General features: G+C 43.5%; 1 protein-coding gene across 3 annotated transcripts in view; it reads left to right on the top strand.

Annotated features, from left to right (window-relative positions):
* The window catches only part of GRID2 (glutamate ionotropic receptor delta type subunit 2), a 2335100-nt gene that overhangs the window by 1681981 nt on the left and 629713 nt on the right, over positions 1–23406 (top strand). For all 3 annotated transcript variants that reach the window (XM_033958336.1, XM_033958346.1, XM_033958356.1), the window contains one exon: positions 15133–15234. In XM_033958336.1, the coding sequence (XP_033814227.1) occupies positions 15133–15234 (102 nt within the window). The remainder of the gene's footprint in view (positions 1–15132; positions 15235–23406) is intronic.

Here is a 23406-nt window from a genome sequence, read left to right as displayed (position 1 = left end):
AAGATATAGGTATCTCTCAAAAAGCAAGCCAAGCAAACAAAAAGAAGTAGGAACACAAACAGGCATCCAAAACAATAACTTGTAGGTATAATAAAGTCAATCAGCTCTTTATTGTATAAATTTGCCTAAAGGACTCAACATGAGCCAAGTTTTGGCAGTAAGCTTTCGTCAGGAGTCCCATGAAATCTATAAAATCAATAAAACATGCAAACACAATAAAAATATGTAATTTGAAAATACATAAATCAAAATGCATGAAACAATATACATAAAAAGAATACTTAAACAGGCCTCTTACCAGAATATCCCAAAACATGCACCCCCCCTCTTTTACAAAGGTGCGTTAAGCTTTTTAGTGTGCTAAATATTAGCGCACGCTAATGCGTGGATGTTATCCTATGGATGCATTAACGGTTAGCGCACATGTTGATTTAGCACACGCTAAATCCGCCCTAAAACGCTTAGGGCTCCTTTTATCAAGGCGCGCTACGGGGGTTAGCGCGTCAGACATTTCAACACGCGCTAACCCCCGTGGCAGCCTAAAATCCTAACGCCTCGTCAATGGAGGCGTTAGGTACTAGCACGGCAAGCGGTTTAACTCGCGGTATTCTGCGCGTTAAACCGCTACCGCGCCTTTGTAAGAGGACCCCTTAGTGTGCCTTTGTAAAAGAGGGCCACAGTATATCAAAAGGCAGAAAGAGCTTAGGCCTCCTTTTACTTAACTGCAATAGCAGTTTTTAGCGCAGGGAGCAGTGCTGAATGGCCCGCGCTGCTCCTGATGCTCATTGAGTTCCTATGAGCATCGGGGGCAGCGCGGGCCATTCAGCACGGCTCCCTGCGCTAAAAACTGCTTTTGCAGTTTCGTAAAAGGAGGCCTAAGCTCTTTCTGCCTTTTGATATACTGTGGCCCTCTTTTACAAAGGCACACTAAGGGGTCCTTTTACAAAGGAGCGCTAAGTGTTGTAGCGTGGATTTAGCATGCACTAAATCAATGCATGTGCTAACCGCAAATGCGTCCATAAGATAACATGCATGTGTTAGTGTTTAGTGCGTACTAATATTTAGCGCGAGCTAAACAGCTTAGTGCACCTTTGTAAAAGAGGGGGCTAGTCTCAGGACTATACCTAGAAGCAATACAATGAACATAAACAGTGAGTATGCACAAGGGAGCTGATTCTACCAACAGCGCTTCAAGTTAGGTAACGGTAGGCACTTCACACTGCCTAACTTAACGGACCAAACCTACCTTAAAAGCCACAAAAACAAAAATAAATTAGGTACTTGCTGGCACCACCCAAACCCACACCCAGATCGTGGCTACAGAGGCGCCTAAGGGCACCTAAGGTCGAAGAAGGCGTGGCTAATGTCAGAAATGACCTTAGGTGTCCTCAGGTACCTTTGTAACTGCGGTTCACAGAAAATATAGGCACTGGAAATGTAGGCCTTCAAAACCCTGGCCTACATTTCTGGCGCTTATGTATGGCGCGGCCACGATTCTGCAGCTATTGCTGTGCATAATTGACATGTAACTGGTGCCAGTTTTGGATGCACTGGCTAATATTGGTGCCGGTCTCAGAATCCAGCCCAAGGTTCATAGCTGTATACAATGAAAAAAATATATATTACAATGAAAAAAAATATATAAAAGCAACCATTTAAAATGACAATTAATAATATTTATTTTAAAAAAAACTAGAGAACACATTTGTCCTGGTGCTGGTCACAGTATGCCATAAAGTATAAAAGATTCTGTATGTAAACAATATCTTCAAAAATAAAAACAAAGTCATTCTAAATGTGCATATAGCACCAAAGAGATAGTGAGCTTGACAGCAGCTGTTAACGCGGTTAAAAATGATAAAGTATATAAAACATGTGCTTAAAATTCTAAATGTGCAACCCTTATGAGTCAGCTTACAAGAAATTTAGCAACACCTACGGACACATTTAAATAGAAGAAAATTTAAAATTAAAGCCAAAGAACTCACTCTGTTTCATTTTAATGTGTATAGAGCATCAATAAAAGGAGTGGGCTTTGACATTGTCTACTTACACACAAAAATGCACATAAAATTCTAAATGGTCAACCCTTGTGGATCAGCAGATAACTACTGGTACATTTAAAAAGAGAAAAAAGTGTAGAATATAATATACCATATATAGTTGAATATAAATTGTTCCATGTATAAGATGAGGTACCTTTTTTCCCTCCAAAAAAGGAGGAAAAAAAGACTCGAATATAATACGAAGGAGGGGTTAATATTCATGTGTCCTGCTAGGATCTGTGCCCTTCCACCCCCTCCCTCGCTCCCTCCCCTGCCAGGCTCTGCACTCAACCCCCCTCACTCCCTGCCAGGCTCTGAACCCATCCCCCTTCCTCTTGCTTCCAGGTTCTCCACCCCGTCTCTCCTTCCTCGCTGCCAGTCCCCCCCCCCCTCGCTGCCAGGCTCTGCACCTAGCCCCTCTCCTTGTCCTGTACCCTGTCTCCCCCTCTTTCCCAATGTCCTGCAGGAAGGTCTGCTGTATGACTTGTGAGTTCTTTATTATTTGTTAATGGTAGATTTTAAATAAGGATGCAACCAAATTATTATGGGTTAAGTGAAATTATTTCTTTTAGACTTGACTTCAAATGTTGATTGGAGAGAGGTGGCAAAGTGTGAATATTAATGTTATGTGCATTTAGCATCAAAAAAAGGAGTGGGCTTGATTGTGTCTGCTTGTGCGCTTAAAATTTTTAAATAAATAAATAAAATTCTACAATAAAGAGCTGATTGATTTCATTATACCTAGTTATTGTTTCGGATGCCTGTTTGTGTTCCTACTTCTTTTTGTTTACTTATGCAATTGTGCTATGGTGTCGGTAGGTTTTTATACCTGAGGGATTCTCCCAATACCACTTTATTCATCCTTTTTATAGTACCGTATATAGTATATTTGAATATAAGACAATGCAAATATAAGTCGAGGTACCATTTTTCCTCCCAAAAAGGAGGAAAAGAGTTTGCTCGCTTATTCCCCCAGTGGTTGTTGTTCTTCCTGAATGTGAAACTTGCAAAAGAATATCAACTTGAACTGCTTAAGTACAATAAAGATTTATGTTTCTAAAATGGCTAACATAAATGTTTATGTCCCACTATATAAACATGTGTGTTGGTATTTCAAAACATAAAAACATATGTGTTGGCACATAAATGTTTATGTGCCTGTTTTGGCCATGTTGATATTTGAAATAGAGAATGACACGGTGGCTGTTACCCGCAGTCATGGGTAGCAGTAGGTAACCCGCCGAAATGGGGAGAAAGAAAACGTAGTTGCCACGGGTACGGGGACAAGGTTCGTGGGGACAGGACAAGGATGGGGACCGAGCTTGCGGGGACGGGGCTGAGCTCGCAGGGACAGGGTGGAGATGGGGATAAATTATTTTCCCTGTGTCATTCTCTAATTTGAAACCAGTGGTCTCAAACCTTTTTCATGTAAAGGGCTGCAGTCTGAATATGAGAAAGATATGAGGGACACCAAAAGACTGTGTACACATACTACCAATTTTTTAAACTGCCTTGACCTGCTTGTTCAGACTGGATATTAACATGAAAAAATAATATTAATATTGAATCTATAACACTTTAAGGATATATTTTTTAAAAACTCACTTTATTTTGGATTGTCAACTGTAGCAAATTCCATAAATGACAAACCTGAGTAACACACTTAAGAGATTGTTTGCAGTTCCCCAAATTATGGGGAACCACAAGTACAAGGGGGCACTCGGAGAAATTGAAAGGGGACAGGTTTAGAACAAACGCTAGGAAGTTCTTTTTCACCCAGAGGGTGGTGGATACATGGAACGCGCTTCCGGAGGCTGTGGTAGGCAGGAGCACGTTACAGGGCTTCAAAGAAGGTTTGGATAGGTTCCTAGAGGACAAAGGGATTGAGGGGTACAGATAGGAGTAGAGGTAGGTTATAGAAATAGTCAGGGACCACTGCTCAGGCAATAGGCCTGATGGGCCGCCGCGTGAGCGGACCGCTGGGCGAGATGGACCTCTGGTCTGCCTCAGCGGAGGCAACTTCTTATGTTTTTATGTTTTTATCAAGCGTTCAAAATTGAAATCAACGTATTTACAGGATTTGAATAGCATTTCAGCCAACTGAGGGCCGCAATGGAGAACTTTGGGGGCTGCATGCGGCTCTGAGGTCACGTGTTAGAGACCACTAGTTTAGACATTTATGGTTCTAAAGTGGATGCTCCTGCTGCATGTAATTGGTGCATAAATATCCTTCTATCGTGTATATTAGATCAAGCTCACAAGATAACACCATTGGACAAAAGTCGGCAAAGTGGAGTTGATTTACTGGAGGCTCTCGGGTTTATTAATCACATAATTGATGTTATTTAATCTCTGTTGGATTAGTAAGTGATGTTAAAGTATATATGATTGTATATTTTTCCACTTAATTAAAGTTTTAAAATTAATAAAGATTATTTTTTAAAAAAAATAATAATAATAATCACATAAAAGATAAATAAAAGTCAATAAAAATAGCTGCAGCTGGCACAAGTTGCAATAAAAGAAACAAATAATCTCAAGAATTTGCCAATCTGTGTAGGGATTAAACAGGCATCTACTATTTCTATCCATTCAGTGGTGCCTGACCCTTGGCTACTCTATAAGTCAGTCCTCACCATGTTTCCCTGTTTTCCACAGTTTCTTTCAATTGCTTGATGTTCATTCCCATTTCATTGTTGATGGTATCCAGAACTTTGGTCTCCCCTGCTTCTTTTTACCACTGACCATTCCAAGTAGCACCTCCTTTTCAAGTGAATTTGCCCTCATCACATGTCCAGAATAGGTCAGTTTCTGTCTGGTAATCTTGCTTTCCAGGGACAGCTCTGAGTTCATATGATCAAGAGCATCTTTGTTGGTGATCCTAGCAGTCCATGGGATTTGTAGAAGTCTTCTCCAGCACCACTAAATTTAAATGTGACTGAACTGTACTGTAAGCTGAGGCCAGTACCAAAAACACTACATATTAGAATTAAAACCATTTGTGAGCTAAGGGCCAAGGCAACTGCCAAAAGTGCTGTGAAAATGGAAACCATAACACCACAAAACAACTAAAACCTACCTGATAAAATTTTGACTGTCCCAGCCTGGACATTTCAATAGGATTGTACACTCTTTCTAAAATGCCACTCCACACCTTGGCTGCTAAAGTTAAGATGAAAAATTTGCCAACTATTAAGTTAGCTATTAAGGAACATTAGCTACTTTCAACAATATTTCATCCATAGTTACATAAAGAGAATAATTAGATCTTAGATCCAATTAACAAAACTGAATGTGCTGAAAATCTAATTACAATACACATTACAGTGGTTCTTCCAAATGAAAAGACCTTACAGAGTTTGTGAGGAGTGTTTATTCTTTTTCTAGGTCAGACAAAGTCCATTTTAATTATGTTCATCAATATGTACATTTTTATCTAATTACCTATGTGGCTGAATAGTGTCTTGCATACTTCACGAACAATTTAAAATTAAGCAATCTGAATTCAGTAATCATCTAACATTCTTGTTTAAGACCACATTTTTTCAATTATGTTCGTTTAACTCTGAACACAGTGATTAGTTTATTCAATAGACTGCTTTCTTTGAGTAATTGAGAGTATAATTCCAAAATTAATGTGTTATTGATCGCAGAATTGGGTTGACTTTGGAGGCTTCTATCAACAAGCTTGACTGTGGTACTTTAGTGCCAAGATTTCATTGCCATCTTTCTCTGAATCAGTAAGAATTTAACAAATCCTGAAGAGTTTTAACTTAAAGTAGACATGTATCAAATGCTTGTGAAATTCTAGCTGTGATACTGTGGCTGAGGGTTGGGTGCAGAACTTCTACAAATACAGCCACACAAATAGTTTTTAAGGTACAGAATGTGATGTTCCAATAAAGTCTTTAACAAAACATCTTCAGTTGTAATAACAACATACAGGTCACAAACAGGGTAGGAAGCGATTCAGCTGCTTCTGGTCGCACCTCTTTTATGTTATGCAGTGGTCTGTCATGAGTTTAAGTCCTTTCCATAAAGGATAGGGACTCTCTGCCATCACTTTGTGTCAGTTGCTATCCCCCAATCAGGGCAAGATTAATTCGTTGAGGGCCCCTAGGCACACAAGTATACTGGGTCACCTAGCCCTGCCCTGCCCGCATTTATTTACCTGTTTTCTTATTTACTTCTTTATTTCCACTTGTATTTCTTTTTTTCTTTTATTATAAAATCCAAAACAAAGATTACCATACCAGTGCCAGTATACAGTTTTAGTTCTATGCAAGCCCCAAACATCTCTGAACAAAACCCCCCTTCCTTCCCTTCCCACCTACTTGCCCAGGACTTTTAACTCTAAACCCTTTCCATACATATATAAAAGTGTTCAAATGCATTGTAAAGCAGTAATACTATCCGAAACATAAGTCTATATTAATAACCAAGTTTGCAACTCCTCTCAACTGCCTCACTCTATGTCGTCCAACAGTAACCCATATGCATGTATAAAAATACATACATATGGGTAACTCCTCTAGTATGTTCCATTCCATGTATGTTAATTTGTAACAAAACAACAAGGCAAGCAGTCCACCAAAGAATCCAAATTGGAACAAAAGAAGATCGGCAGCCAATAAGGAGATTCAAATCAGGTATATTCAAGGTGCTCCCAGGAACCATGCCTGATGCATGTCGCCAAGCAAGGCTGGTCAACGCTAACAGAAAACCCATGTCTTTCATACACACAGTACACAGAGCCACCCTCACCCAGTATGGAATAAGTAATCACAAACTAAACTCCCTCCCCCCTTTTTACAAAAGCACGGAAGAGGTTTTTATCGCTGGCTGGTGGGCTGAATGTTCTGTGCTGTTTTGACGATCATAGGAATTCTGTGACCATCGGAGCAGTGCAAAGCATTCAGCATGCTGCCTTGTGTTATAAACCGAAGGAACGGTTCAGTTTAGGGGTGAAGAAAGAGTGGTGCATATCCCCCAATACTGAACAAAATATAAAGATAGCAGATGTAAATTTGAAAAAAAGAGAAGAGAAATAAATCACTTTACAAATTAACAAATAAAAATAAAACAAAAACTGGAAAATAAGATACCATTTTATTGGACTAATACATTTTTTAATTAGCTTTCAGAGGTCAAACCCTCTTTCCTTAGGTCAGTAAAGTCAGGAAGGAGAATTTAGTCTCTGAAAGTTAGCCAAAAATATATTAAAATTAGTCCAATAAAATGATCACCATTTCTATTTCTAAACATTTATCAACACAGCTACAATACTACTTTATCCTAAAGCAATAAAATAAAAAAATATAATTTTTTTTCTACCTCTGTCATGTGGTTTCTGCTTTCCTCATCTTCTTGTCATTCGCTTCCTTCTATCCAGTGTCTGCCCTTTCCAGAAAATCTCTACCTCCCTCTGCCATCTCTCCTTCTGCTCCCCTCACCCCTCTTTGGTTTAGCATCCATCATTTTCCCTTTGTTCCCCCCATGGTCTGGCATCTCTCTCATTCCATCTCTCCTTCTCTCCCCCCTGTGGTTTTTAGTGTCTCTCTCTTCTCATTTGCTCCACTCAGATCTGATATCTGTCTCCCCCATTTCTGGGAATTCTCCTCTTTCTTCCCTTTTCTTCTCTGTTCTTCTTTCTCTATTTCCTGCCTCCGTCTAAATTTAATTCTTTCTTACTATTCAGTCCTCAGTTTCCCCTCTTTTCACTGTGTCTACTCACAGATTACCACCCCTTTCCTTCATCCCTCCTCTATTTCACTAACTCTATCTTCTCCCCCCCCCCCCTCATCTAGCATGGTGGAAAGCAGCAACAGTGGTGAGGAGGTGAGGGCTCCTCACCGCTGCTACTGCTTTCCCATATGCGCCTGAAGCTGATGGCACAAGTTCTCCCCACTTCCATCATCTGCCCCCTTCTCTCTCTCTCTCCACCTCAGGCAATTCCATCAGTTATCCTGCCCCACTCAGTGAATTGCCTGGGGTGGAGGGAGGGAGAGAAGAGGGCAGATGATGGAAGTGGGAAGAACTTGTGCCATCAGTGTCGAGCGCATGCGGGAAAGCAGCAGCAGTGAGGGGCTAGATGTTATCTTCCTCTCATTCATGTCATTGCCACCCCTGTCCCTTGGTCAGTCCCAAAATTTCCAGCATATCCCCTCCCTCCATTCCTATAGCCCAGCAACTCCTCTCCTGACATCTCCCTGTCCTTTTTCCTTCACTATCTTCCTATCCCATCTCTATTCCCTTCTGTCCCTCTCCCCGTAATCAATCATCTCACCACCTCTCTCTTCCCTCCCCCTCAGGGTCGAAGATTGCTTCCGCTCTCTTTCCTGCTGTTCTCTCCCCCATCACCCTATGATCTAGCACCCCTCCTGCCCTTGTCCAACATTTCTCCTTCTCTCCCTCCCTCTCATCCCCTGCTCCAATATACCATATTTTGACTGCCCTTCCATCTTCCCCTTTCCAGGCCTTCCGACTTCCACTCATTTACTGCTTTCTCCCGCCTTTGCCGAAGCCTGTAAATAACTTTAATACACGCAGTGGGGATCTAACAGTGCGCGTGCCGCTGACGGTTTCCTTCCTCCTTCCTCCCCCTCATGATGTAATTTCCCATTTGGTTGATGGAGGAGGAGGAGGGAAGCTGGTAGCACTGTTAGATCCCCACGGCATGTGTTAAAGTTGTTTACAGGCTTCGGCAACAGCAGGAGAAAGAAAGAAAGCAGTCGCCAGCCTTGTTTTGCTGATCGAGGGGGGGGGGGCGGTGTTGCCTATCGCTGGGTGGGGGCAGGGCTGTCGCTGTCTGAAAAAATTTTGGGGGGAGTGGTCTCCTTCAGTGGACCCCCCTGACCATTTTGGGCCCTAGGCAAGTGCCTACTTGGTTAATCCAGCCCTGCCCCCAATCAAAGGAGGTACATGTTGTCATGACTAATGCTATTCCTTTGATGGCCTTCTACTGCTTTGTGCTCTCTGCATCTACTACCCCAACCCTGCCAAGGCCTATAATAGCAACATTTTGTTTGTTGTGAGCCCCCTCACAAAACTAGACTTATCTGGGTTATCCCATATAATCTATCAAAGAAAGTCCTCAGTGTTTCTTAATTCAAATACAATGTAGCATGGGGGTTCATAATCCAAAGAGAAAAACGTCCAAAAACCTGCCTAAGTCGGCACTTGGACGATCATAAATGAAAGACGTCCAAGTGCCGATAATAAAAACAGGTTTTGGGCATATTTCTAAATGATCTAGGCCTCCACAGTGCCGCTGAATGAACATCGCTAAACGGGGCAGTTCAGGAGGAGTGTCGAGGGTGGGAGTTGGGCGGGACGTGGGCCGGCTTAGACTTAGTCGTACAGCATGTATAACCAAAAGTTATACAGCCCAGGATCGACGGAACTTGGATGTTGTGACTTATACCATTTAAAACATGGTCTAAGTCACAAAAAACCACCTAAAGTCACCAAATAAGCACTGCAAACACATAATACAGACCCCACACACACTACCCCAGTGAACACCGAACCCCACCCCATAAAAATCGTAATCACACCTTTAAAATTCAGCCTCCAGATCATCATCACCTGGCAGCCTGGCATAGGAAAGCCTAGTCGTCCAGCACAGAGGTGGCTTAAGCAGTCTTGGGGGTGGGTTAGGGACTCATGGAGAGGAGGACCCATGCCCATAAGCCCCTGTAATCACTGCATTGATACTTAAACATGTGCACTCCTCTATACACCCCAAAACCCTTTTTTACTGTCATATAAGTGGCTCCTGCAGCCATAAGGGCTATTAGGGAGGTAGATAAGTGGGTCTAGGGGATTCTGGAGGTGGTTTGGGGGGCTCACCGTCACCTATAAGGGAGCTGTAGTGAAGTTCACAGCAGTGTCCTGTAAGGTACCCCACTATTTAGGTGCTATGTCTGGGTGTTCAGTCCATCACTTTGCAGACCCCTCTCACGTCCAACAGGGCTTCTTCTAGGCGATTTTGACTTGGATGAAAAATTGAACAAAAATGTGGCTTGGATGATCAGATCAGCAGGACGTATAGTTAGACGATTTTCGAAACAAAAAAAATTTTGGATGTATTTTTTGAAAACGTGTCCTAGGCTGTTTTTTTACTTTGGACAACTTGTGGCTTAGACGAAAACGGACTTAGACGTTCCTTTCAATTATGCCCCTCCACGTGTTTTTGTGAGTGCTCAGAAAAAAAAGTTTGTAAGAGACCAGACTTAGGGCAGAACTCCAGCAGTAGGAAAACTCTCCTTTTTCAATCACAGCACATAATGTGGCCTTGCATTTGATAAGTTTTCAATATTTTGCCAGTTAAATCTTGCATAAACTTAAAAAAAAAAAAAAACACCTTTCTGCGCTGGAGCGGAGCAAAGGGTTAGGCGGATCTTGATGCGTTTTTCATCCAGCTGCCTCAGAAAATTTGACACTGACTTTATTTGTGCTGGTCTGTAAACACTATGGAACAAGCTGCATTTAGCGCCACTATATTTCGAAAAATGACAGACCTTAACAGCCTGCTGCATTTTACCAGTTACCATCCGAGACACTTGAGATACAACTTAACCTACTGGACAGTTCTGACATCTGCGGAGACTGTGCTCGTCTATTGATGAGAATAAGGAGCCGGGCTGTGGATATGCGCACAAGATTTGTGGAGCGTGAATACCCATCAAAGGCCATCAATAAGTGTGCTCTGTATGCACAGCAGCGAACTGCTAATGCAGCAAGGCAGGGAACGGAAAGAAGCTTCTCTAGTATGTGTGCTTCCTCATTCGTACTAAGCATTAAAATAAAAAAATAAAATGTAAACGGAATGAACAATGTAATCAATAGTTTGATATGGATTCAGCATAAACCAGGTCTATACTAGCCTGAATGCCACCTACTAAATGATATAGACTCCCTTTTATCAAGCCGCGATAGGGGTTTTTTTTATCACCGACTACTGCGGTAAAAGCTCCGATGCTCAAAAAATTCCTATAAGCCTCATAGCTTTTATCGCAGCGGCCAGTGATTTAAAAAAAACCCTAAAACGGCTTGATAAAAGGGACCTTAATTTGGTCCTTGGAAAGGCCCACTTCATGTATTTATTTAATTTGTTTTCTTTCCCATTTCCCCAAAGAGCTCAGAATGGGTTACAGGTTAAACATACTTAATATACAGTTAACAGATTACAATTTGTCATAATTACAGTACAAGTATATGATACAAGGGTTATCCTAACATGACACATACCAGGGGTCTCTAATTAATATACATAATTTGCAGTTTAAAGGTTATAATTTGCCATAGTTATCCTTACAGTGCAAGTTTTCCAATACAAGTTTTATCCTTACTTGACACACACTAGGGATCCAACACCAATATACATAATATACAGTTTACAGGTTGAATTTGTCATAGTTACAGTGCAAGTGTGTTTTTTTCCTAATGTGACACATAACAGGATCTGGTACTAATATACAATTCTTTGTAATCCATCAGTCATGGACAGGGGAGTTAGGTGAAGAGGTATATTTTTATTGCTATGCTGTGCTTGTGGTTGCCTCTATTCTAAATACTTTGGGGTTCATAGTCGAAAGAGAAAAACGTCCACTTGGCACTTGGACGAACATTTCTCAAAAACGTCCAAGTGCCGATAATAAAAACGGGTTTTGGACCTATTTGTAAACGACCTAGGCCTTCATAGTGACGCTCAACGTCCAAAGCTAAACGGGGCGTTTCGGGAGATGTGTCAAGGGCGGGAGTTGGGCGGGACGTGGGCCGGCTTAGACTTAGTCGTACATCATGTAAAACCAAAAGTTTTACAACAGAGCTTAGACGGAACTTGGACGTTGTGACTTAGAGCATGTAAAACATGGTCTAAGTCACAAAAACCCACCTAAACTCACCAGATAAGCACTTCAAACACATAACACAGACCCCCACACACTACCCCAGTGATCACCAACCCCCCCGCCCCCATAAAAATTTTATTCACAACTTTAAATTTCAGCCTCTAGACCATCATCACTTGGCCGCCTGGCATAGGAAAGCCTAGTCATCCAGCCCAGAGGCAGCTTAAGTCATCTTGGGGGTGGGATAGGGACCCATAGAGAAGAGGACCCATGTCCATAAGCCCCTGTAATCACTGCATTGATACTTAAACATGTGCACTCTCCTATACACCCCCAAAACCCTTTTTTACTGGCATATAAGTGGCTCCTGAAGCCATAAGGGCTATTGGGGTGATAGATAAGTGGGTCTAGGGGATTCTGGAGGTGGTTTGGGGGGCTCACCATGACCTATAAGGGAGCTGTAGGGAGGAGAAGCCATAGCACCCTTTTTGTGAAGATCACAGCAGTGCCCTGTAATGTACTGCAGTGCCCTGTAAGGTACTCCACTGTTTAGGTGGCATGTCTGGGTGTTCAATCCATCACTTTGCAGACCCCTCCCACATCCAACAGGGCTTGTTCTAGGCGTTTTGGACTTGGACGGAAAGTTGGACGGAAATGTGGTATAATGATGGACGATTTAGCAGCTTGGACGATCAGATCAGCAGGACGTATAATTAGACGATTTTCGAAAGTAAAAAAAAACGTTGGACGTCTCTTTCGAAAATGTGTCTTAGGCTCTTTTTAACTTTGGACGACTTGCGAGAAGGACGTAAAAGGACTTAGACGTCCCTTTCGATTATGCCCCTCTTTGTTTTTAAAGTTTTAAATCTTTTGATTTCTCCTGTGATCTTTGCCAATTTAAAAGTATATTGGCCTATCAGGTCATTGCAATATTCTGAGGATTTGTTATTAGAAGTTTCATCATTTAAAACAGGCTGGAGGTGTATAGGCTGTCCTCCTTTAAAGTAATGGGTTCTAAGCTGTACAATTCTTAAGATTAAGGATTGCATAAATTGACAAATTTTACTGTCTTTAAGAGGGAACTGAAGACTGTGGGCCTCTTCTATTAAACTGCGCTAGCAGTTTTTAGTGCAGAGAGCCACGCTGAATGGCCCGTGCTGCTCCCAATTCTCATAGGAACTCTATGAGCGTCGGGAGCAACGAGGCTCCCTGCGCTAGAAACTGCTAGTGCAGTTTAATAGATGAGGCCCTGTATTATTTTTAAAATCTTATGGAATGGAATAATGATAAAACGTCTGATTTTAGTGACATTTTTTGTTGATTTGTAGTTGAGCTTATTTGTTTTTATGTTTTGATATGATGATATATTTTGAATGTTTTATTCTGTAAACTGCTTAGAATTTGGAGATTTGTGATCTATAAATAATGAAAAACAAACAAATAAATAAATGTATGCCAAATCTATGTTCATCCAGCCCCCACCGCAATCATCCCTAATTTTAGAAGTTTTGAGAACTGGTGGCATGGGAGGCCATTTTGTGTATTAGAAGGATCTACTGCTCAAACAGATACCCTAAGCATGCTGGTCAGTTTTGGAATGATGAAAAGTGATCATATAATTTAATGTCATTAAACAGTAGCCCTGTTAATGCTTCTGGGTGAGCTCTGTGAGGAGCCAATTCAATAATGTGAAAAGCACTGAAAAGGGCCAGAGAAAATGTGTGTGTTTAAATAAAAGGATTTCAAAGCGATTGAAGCATACATGCTCTGATACATATTAAACTTGTCAATAAATCATATGTAATAGGTCATTCGTGGTCAATCGTTTTGGGGATAGATGAGGCCTACCCCTTCATTAAATGCCTTTCAGGAAAGCTATCTATCAGGAAAAAACTGATATCATCTAACTGTATTCCAGAATTAAGCCAAGTTAAAACCATGTCCTTTTCACCTAAGTGGCAGCATTTACACATTTACCGTATTTTTCGCTCTATAAGACACACCGGACCATAACACGCACCCTAGATTTAGAGTAGGAAAAAAAGAAAAAAAAACATTCTGAACCAAATTGTGCACCCAGCCTCCCTTACTCCCTGCCAGGCTCTGTACCCAACACCACACTCCTTGCCAGGCTCTGCACCCTGTCCCCCCTCCCTGCCAGGCTCTACACCCTAACCCCCCTTCCTTGACCTGTAACCTGCCACCCCTCTCACCTCTGGTGGTCTAGTACTTGGCTGGGATAGGAGGGATCCATCACAGCTGACTAACAATCCTCCTCCCTCCCCCACTCCTCCCAGTACCCTTTAATAACACAGACCACCCGCCGGCCCTTCCTTTTAAAACACCCCCGCCCACCGGCCCTTTTAAAATACTTCCCGCCGGCCCTTCCTTTTAAAACACCCCCGCCTACGTCCCCACCTGCTGGCCCTTTTAAAATACCTCCCGCCCCGCAGTACATTTTTAAACGCCCCCCTGAAGCCTGGTAGTCCAGTGGTGTATGGGCCGGCAGGAGCTCGCTGTCTGCGCTGCTGCCTGGGCCCTCCCTGCATTCTGAATGGATGCAGTCAGTTCTTGCGAGAACTGAAGCAGTAATTTAGAAAGTGGGGTGGGCCCAGACAGCAGCGCAGACAGTGCGTTCCTGCCGGCCCATACACCGCTAGACTACCAGGCTTCGGGGGCGTTTAAAAATGTACTGCGGGGCGGGAGGTATTTTAAAAGGGCCGGCAGGTGGGGACGTAGGCGGGGGTGTTTTAAAAGGAAGGGCCAGCGGGCTGACCGTGTTATTAAAGGGTACCGGGAGGGGCGGCGGCGTCTTTGTTCCATAAGATGCACCTACTTTTCCACCCTCTTTTTGGGGGTGGAAAAAGTACATCTTATGGACTAAAAAAATCTGGTAGGTCTGTAAAATGGTACAGCTTCACATGAATATTATGCCTTTACTTCTTCCCAGTGGAGATGTTGACACCTTCACTTAGAAAACTGCCAGGTCTGTGCCATTCAGGTTTTCTATCCAGGCAATACTATATACATCAGAAGATCTTTTTCTGAACTACCACTGGAGTTAAGCATGTCCCTGGGCATCTCCGTTCCAATCTCTACATCCTGTGTGCAGTGAGGCTCCATATTAGTTCCTGTTGCCCATTTTTTTAAATTAAAATGATTCAACTGTGATACATAAACCCTTCTTAGTAAGTGCTTATACTTAAATTGACAGACTGCATTTTATTTTTCAGCTGGGCTCCTGGAATCCAGTCACTGGCTTGAATGGGTCACTGACCGACAGGAAGCTTGAAAACAACATGCGGGGAGTGGTTCTGCGTGTGGCAACTGTGTTGGTAAGTGGAAGGTTTTTGGTGCACATTAAATGCTTCTTTTTCCATTTTTCTTTCGTGCCTATGTCTTTGCCAACTTCCCTCATCTAAACACTAATAGGTTATTGACCGAGGTAGAATGAAATGGATTTGAAACAGTCATAGTTTTCGTAAAGAATGCTGAGCAAGGTCAATGTACCGGAGTCTAGACTTGTTTTTAATATTAGATCAATGTGGGGTTTTTTTTTCAACAAAGAAGTTTTATCACTAATGCTTCAATCCAGCAACTAAAAATATCAGGAAATCACTTTATCTCAGAGCCAACCGGCTCAAGGGAACAACCTTCATCTTTTCAAACGAAGTAAGAAAATGTTATGCTTTCCCCCTACTCTTGCTTATTGCACCTTTCTCTATCAAGAGGGATTTTCCAAGTTTTCTTAAAATTTGATATTCCACCTATTGTATTTTTAAGTGGAGTACAAATGAGTCTACAATAAAAAATAAAATCTTGGGGACAAAAACTGTACACATCTCCCTCGTTATTCGTGGAGGATAGGGGCAGAGCCGGACCGCGAATAGGGAAATACCGTGACTATCCAGCTCTGACCCACCCCCGCATCCCTCCCACCTTCCCCCAGCATCCCGGCCTTACCTGGTAGTCTAGCAGGCAGGGCAGGAGGGTTCTTCCTATGCTCCTGCCCCGTGCAGATCGCCAAAAGGAAATGACTGCCGTGAGTTCCTGTAGTCTCTCGAGACTACGGCGGGAGCTCACGGCAGCCATTTCCTGTTGGCGATCTACACGGGGCAGGAGCATAGGAAGATCGCTCCTGCCCTGAAAGCCTGCTAGACCACCAGGTAAGGCTGGGATGCCGGGGGGAAGGTAAAAATTAGCGCTTTACAGGGCACATGCTGTTACCTGAAATCGCTACCAACGTAACTCCAAGACCTTTTGCCATCTGGTCCGTTTTAGGCCTACAACAATATGTACAGACTGTCCCCCTTTCAGGCTACGTCGCCCAGTATTATCCCTGTATCTGACCTTGTGTTAGGCGGGTCTAGCTCCCAGCCTGACAGCTGTGCCTCGAATAGGGAAATGTGCCAAACACTAAATGAAGGCAAACTCTTAGTACTTGGAACTGCACATCAACAATCAAACTTCCAAACTTAGTTCCAAGAATATTCTCTCAGTCAAATCTTCTTTCACGTTGAATTACACACATTTAAAGAAATCAATATACTTTATCATAGACCTCAGAAAACACCCTCCTCTGTCCCATATAGGTATATGTTCTTAACGGGGAGTTAATTAGTGTATGCCTCCTCACCGGTCCAGACAATTTTACTTGAATGCTCTATTATTTTAAAGGTAATTTGAAAGATATTATGAATCATCTATTCATTATAGAATTGTACTTATCTTAATGAATGATTCAGCGGTTGGACCCGACATGTTACGCTGCCGCTTCGATAGGGATCCACACTGTATGAAAAAATGTATCACATCAATTAAAAACCGTACAATGCTATATCCAAATTCTACAGTGAAATCTTTACTATCCACATATTCTCCTATTTGCTTACCATAGCCGCTAACATCCACCCCGCTGTAGAATTAATAAGCAAGATGGCGGTGGCGACTTCTGAATCGCTATTTAAAGCTCTTACTGCATGAGACAAACCCCCTTACGTCTACCCTATCCATGGAGACTCTGCTCTTAAAGGGGAACATATTCCAACCGGCCGCTGGAAGGGTCAAAACACCGTAGACCATTTGATCTCAGCATTAAGCCCCATCGGCTCCACTATGTTGAGCCGATGGATCCACCGTTGTTCTTTTACATTTAGTGCTGCCTCGATGTTGCCACCCACCCTCCCCTCTCGAATACTGTCAATCACTCGCCACCTCAACTCAAACACTGTGTGGATCCAATCGCTGGATCATTCATTAAGATAAGTACAATTCTATAATGAATAGATGATTCATAATATCTTTCAAAATACCTTTAAAATAATAGAGAATTCAAGTAAAATAGTCTGGACCGGTGAGGAGGTACACACCAATTAACTCCCCGTTAAGAACATATACCTATATGGGACGGAGGAGGGTGTTTTCTGAGGTCTATGATAGAGTATATTGATTTCTTTAAATGTGTATAATTCAACGTGAAAGAAGATTTGACTGAGAGAATATTCTTGGAACTAAGTTTGGAAGTTCGAATAGGGAAATGGCATACAGGCCCGTAGGGGGCAAATGTGATGGGCCTAAGATCTGGTGTTTGAAAGGAAAGAGACGCTACATAATAGATGGCTGGTATGACATGGAATTAGCAATCCTAAAACAAAAGGCATGAAGCACAACAACTAGAAAGAATATGGAACGAAACAAAGAACGAAAAGGATAACGCAATATGGAGATCTAGGATAAATGAATGCACGAGAACCATCGGAGAACGGCGTACCTTCTCCTCTAACAAAATAGGATCTTCAACAACTAATAGCAAAGAACTCTTTCGGATATTTGAGATAGACCATCTCAAAAGATGTTCCAAAACAAAAATTCTTGAACTAGGAGCCTCCTTCTAAAACTCCCCTCTCAACTACATAGTAACATAGTAGATGACGGCAGATAAAGACCCGAATGGTCCATCCAGTCTGCCCAACCTGATTCAATTTAATTTTTTTTTTTTTTTTAATTTAATTTTTTCTTTTTAGCTATTTCTGGGCAAGAATCCAAAGCTTTACCTGGTACTGTGCTTGGGTTCCAACTGCCAAAATCTCTGTTAAGACTTACTCCAGCCCATCTACACCCTCCCAGCCATTGAAGCCCTCCCCTGCCCATCCTCCACCAAACGGCCATACACAGACACAGACCGTGCAAGTCTGCCCAGTAACTGGCCTAGTTCAATATTTAATATTATTTTCTGATTCTAAATCTTCTGTGTTCATCCCACGCTTCTTTGAACTCAGTCACAGTTTTACTCTCCACCACCTCTCTCGAGAGCACATTCCAGGCATCCACTACCCTCTCCGTAAAGTAGAATTTCCTAACATTGCCCCTGAATCTACCACCCCTCAACCTCAAATTATGTCCTCTGGTTTTACCATTTTCCTTTCTCTGGAAAAGATTTTGTTCTATGTTAATACCCTTCAAGTATTTGAACGTCTGAATCATATCTCCCCTGTCTCTCCTTTCCTCTAGGGTATACATATTCAGGGCTTCCAGTCTCTCCTCATACGTCTTCTGGCGCAAGCCTCCTATCATTTTTGTCGCCCTCCTCTGGACCGCCTCAAGTCTTCTTACGTCTTTCGCCAGATACGGTCTCCAAAACTGAACACAATACTCCAAGTGGGGCCTCACCAATGACCTGTACAGGGGCATCAACACCTTCTTCCTTCTACTGACTACGCCTCTCTTTATACAGCCCAGCATCCTTCTGGCAGCAGCCACTGCCTTGTCACACTGTTTTTTCGCCTTTAGATCTTCGGACACTATCACCCCAAGGTCCCTCTCCCCGTCCGTGTATATCAGCTTCTCTCCTCCCAGCATATACGGTTCCTTCCTATTATTAATCCCCAAATGCATTACTCTGCATTTCTTTGCATTGAATTTTAGTTGCCAGGCATTAGACCATTCCTCTAACTTTTGCAGATCCTTTTTCATATTTTCCACTCCCTCTTCGGTGTCTACTCTGTTACAAATCTTGGTATCATCTGCAAAAAGGCACACTTTTCCTTCTAACCCTTCAGCAATGTCACTCACATACATATTGAACAGGATTGGCCCCAGCACCGAACCCTGAGGGACTCCACTAGTCACCTTACCTTCCTTCGAGCGTCTTCCATTAACCACCACCCTCTGGCGTCTGTCCGACAGCCAGTTTCTGACCCAGTTCACCACTTTGGGTCCTAACTTCAGCCCTTCAAGTTTGTTCAACAGCCTCCTATGAGGAACTGTATCAAAGGCTTTGCTGAAATCTAAGTAAACTACCCCCATTGACCATCCCACACACACAGAAACAAATCCAGCAGCCATGTGCTGAAGTCATTTTAAAAGCAGGCACAGACACTTTGTCCCCTATGATAAAAAGCCAGGTGGTCAATCGATTGCGAAAGCCAGCAGTTCCCGTTTTGCCAGTGGGTTGAGGGAGGGGGTTTAGGGGGTTGAGGAGGTTGGGGGGTCTTGGGTTGGGGTGGGTGTGCGGGTTGCTTTTGGGATATGATCTGGAGGGGTCCAGGCTATCAGAACACAGGCCTGGACTCTCCCTGTTTTCTAGGTTCTTTTGTTGGATGTTTGATATTTGTTTTGTATTGGAAAATGTGATTTCTATTTCTTGCATGTCTTTTTCTTTTCTTGTGAATAAACAGTTTATACAAAAAAAAAATCAGGCACAGTGTGCCTCCGTAGCTGCACTACAGTCACCAAGTGTATGGCACAGTGTTCCAAAAACCCATGGCCCCCAAAGCAGCTGCACTACCGTCACAGCACAGTATGCAAGACTATAAACTCAGCCCTATCCCAAACACATTGCTGGATCCTCTGTCTGCACTCCAAACTAGGGACAGGCTTTGAGCCCTGAGGCAGACAGGTAAAATGCTAGAGTACCTGAATAAAGTCATGTGAACTGTTCTGAGTGCTTTGGGGAAATGATCCCGTAAATTGAATAAATAGATAACTAAATTCAATTGTGGAGAAAAAAGTCTCCTTGGCTTGCTAGGCCATGGTTAAGGAGCTAGAGGAGTTGCCGTACGGTGAGAGATTAGAGAAGCACCTCTGATAGTCCTGTTGATACGGTCCGGGTTTTTCTTACAGATTATAATGATGGTATTGAAAAGGCCTCCCATCCCAATGCAGATACTCCCATCGCTTAGTTCACACTGGGACCCTCTCTTGGGTCTAGATATAGCCTAATATATCATATGAACACGTTACTTCTGCGGGCTAGCCATAATATAAATCTATATGCATATTCTATATGTTGATCCATGCCCTCATCACGCAATTATTATGAGAAATCCGCCTGCTGATTTTTCTCTGCGCCCAACTGATAATATACAACCACAGTATGAACACATGCGTCACCTTGCCCCGATATGAGGTACACTCAACAATATATAAACATGAATTATGTCACCTCGCTTGACTACAGCATACCTGTGTGACCATGGAGGCCAGGCACACGAGTGGTGCTGTATCCATGTGATCTCCCCTGACTCCACATGCGGCTTGCCCCATTCATGGTTCAGGCCTGCATCCATGCCCCCCAGGGGTCTGGTTCCCTAACAGAAGCACCATGCATACTGAAACGGCTCTACCGCTTGATCAGGCTCACCCTCTATGTACCCATCATCTCTCTTTCTGAGAAGAAAGAGGAAAGAAGCACATTTGCTCATGAAAGACAAAACCAAGCTTATTGTGGCGCAGTGGTTAATGCCACAGCCTCAAACCCGCGCTGCACCCTGTGACCCTGGGCAAGCCCCTCAACCTCCCCATTGCCCCAGGCACGCCAGACAGACTATGAGCCCACAGGGACAGACAGGGAAAAATGCTTGAGCACCTGAACACATTCATGTAAACCGTTCTGAGCTCTCCTGGGAGAACGGTCCAGAAAATTAAATAAATAAATAAATCTGCATTGGGATGGGAGGCCTTTTCAATACCATCGTTATAATCTGTAAGAAAAACCCAGACCGTATCAACAGGACTATCAGAGGTGAGCTCTCTCATGAAGATAAATTTAAGCCCTGATCGAAAGAAAAAGGTGACTAAAAGCCAAAGTTGAAATACAGGGATTAACGTGGGTGCGAAATCCCATGTGCCTAATAAAACTTGGCAGATAAGTCCAAATGGCCGCTCTAGTCTGCCTGTCCACAGTAACCCTTATCTTCCTTCTGAAGAGAACGGTCCCTGCTTGAAAAGTTTACCATGCCATCAAAGAAGCACAAAATACTTTCACACAGTAATGTATAGCTATGGCATGAAATTACTAACCCTAACTGAGTGTGACTACCCCTTCAGCAAATTAAGTATTCATCATTTTCCCAGATTGTATGGAATCCTTACTTTGGGACAAAGGTGCACTGTGTAATTGCTGTCCCTGCTTACTTGGGCAGACAGCAACACTAACCGTCTCCTGCACCACCAAAAGCTGATCCCGCAGAGCTGCTGCAGTCCACCAGAGCACGCCGATGAAGGGGACAGCAACGCTGAGACTAAGGAAATTAATCAAACGGCCTCCGCCCCTTGGTCCGGCAAACGCTGCCTCCCAGGCGGCCCTGGCCACATTAGAATGATGGTGCGGTGGCACGCGACCAAGGCAGACAACAGCATGTCCCTCCTCATACTTCAGTGCTGTGAAACGAAGTAGTAGTGCACAGCCGCCCATGCACCCGAGAGCCGGCTAGCAAGCAAATTACGTGCCCCTGAGCCTCACATCAACAAATGGGGCCTGACCCGTGCCGCTCGCACTGAGACGCTAGGGCTCAAGCCAACCGTGTGCTCGTTGGGCCCCTCTATCTAGCTCCCCGCTCACTGGTCACGCTGCGTGGAGCCGCAGTATGTCAGCAGCTCACTACACTTCCCCAAATGCCTCTGCCCCCCGCACACCGCATTCTCGGGCCACACCCGCCCTGCTACCTCACTACCTCGCTCCACAGCATGGCCTGTCCCACACGCCAACCAGTTCCCAACGCGCCAACATTCTCAACTTGTTCCCAAGGTGCAGAATACTCTGCGAGCTCTGCCGGGACGCTGAGGCAGCGGATGGGCATCCCTATACCTATTGGCAGGCACTCTGCTCTCTCCCCTACACGTGGGGCCGCCTAATGAGCCCCAGCGTCCGAGACCGGACACTTCCGCTCACCACATGCACACCCACGCCCGAGGAAGACAGCCGGACAAGTACAAACGCAGAGTACCGCTGTCCACCCCATGCTCCCTTCTCACCCGGAACTCACCAGGGAGAACCGCTCCACCAGAGGACCTCGACTCAGCATCACAGCAGCACAGTTGACGCTCCCATGGCGAAGACCAAACTGCGGCTTCCGCTACAGTTTGGATCTCCTCCCCTCACTCACCCCGTCCCCTGTGCCTACGTCCCTGATCCTGATTGGTTCCCCCTTCCTGGCCCTATTTCTCTCTACCCTGATTTTCCCCTCCCCCTCCCTACCTCCCTTTCTCTTCCCCCCCTAGGCAACGGCCTTGGCCATTTTGTCACCGCTGCCCCCTATAAGGTGGGGCGCTTGTCCTAAAAGGAGGGGAGATAAGAGGAAAGGTACTGCATTTGAAGCGCAGAAACTGCATTTAATGATCAAAAGCATCTTTAAATAAAAATGTTTTTAGTTTTGTTTTAAAATGTTCCAAAGATAGTTCTTCTCGTAGATCTGCTTGCATGGCATTCCAGAGTGTGGGAGCTGAGACGGAAAAGATTGATGTTCGATGCATTCTAAGCTGTTGTAAAGATGGAATATATAGAAGATGATGGGTGTTGTGGCAGATCTTTTCTGCTCTTTTGTTTTATGTTTAAATCTTTTCTATTAATAAATTAACAGAAACAAACAATGGCAAAATGACAAGCAAAATATTGTAAGGAAACCAACCTGCCAGAGAGGACTGTATTCTGATGTCCTCTCAGGCCTCAAGAGAAACAATCCCCCCCCACAAACACACAGACCCCCCCACCAGAAGCTCCTACCCCCGCCCCTCATCCCCCCCAACTCCAATCTCCAACAAAACAAGATGTAGGTAAGGTCAGACAGGTGGGTTTGGAAACAGCTGAAGTCTATTCAGAGTGCGACTACCACTCCTTGGAGGCAAAATGTTCAAATAAGGAGTCCAAATGTTAACAAAGTCTCTACTACTGTGGCGAGAGGAATAAGCCATTTGGGCCTCCCATCCCATCAGATCATGTAGTTTGTTCCTCCAATAACAGAAGGAGGGGGGCTCATCAGCCAACCATAAATGCAAAATATGTTTTTTTTCCCCAGAATATAACATTTACTCAAAAACAGCTTTTCAGCCGAGGTATACACAGAGAACATGGAAAAGTGAGCAAACATATGAAGCACAGAGAGAGGAATAGGAAGTGGCAAACCACTCAGTTCTTCTGGTCAGTTGAAGCAGTATATGCAGGATGCATTCTGTCATAGCCAAAGCTATTCAAAAGATACAGAATTGTTTAGTGATTGCATAGTTTTCAA

Source organism: Geotrypetes seraphini, chromosome 1 (assembly GCF_902459505.1).
Source record: "Geotrypetes seraphini chromosome 1, aGeoSer1.1, whole genome shotgun sequence".
NCBI lineage: Eukaryota > Metazoa > Chordata > Amphibia > Gymnophiona > Dermophiidae > Geotrypetes > Geotrypetes seraphini.
This window is presented reverse-complemented; position numbering and strand designations above follow the sequence as displayed.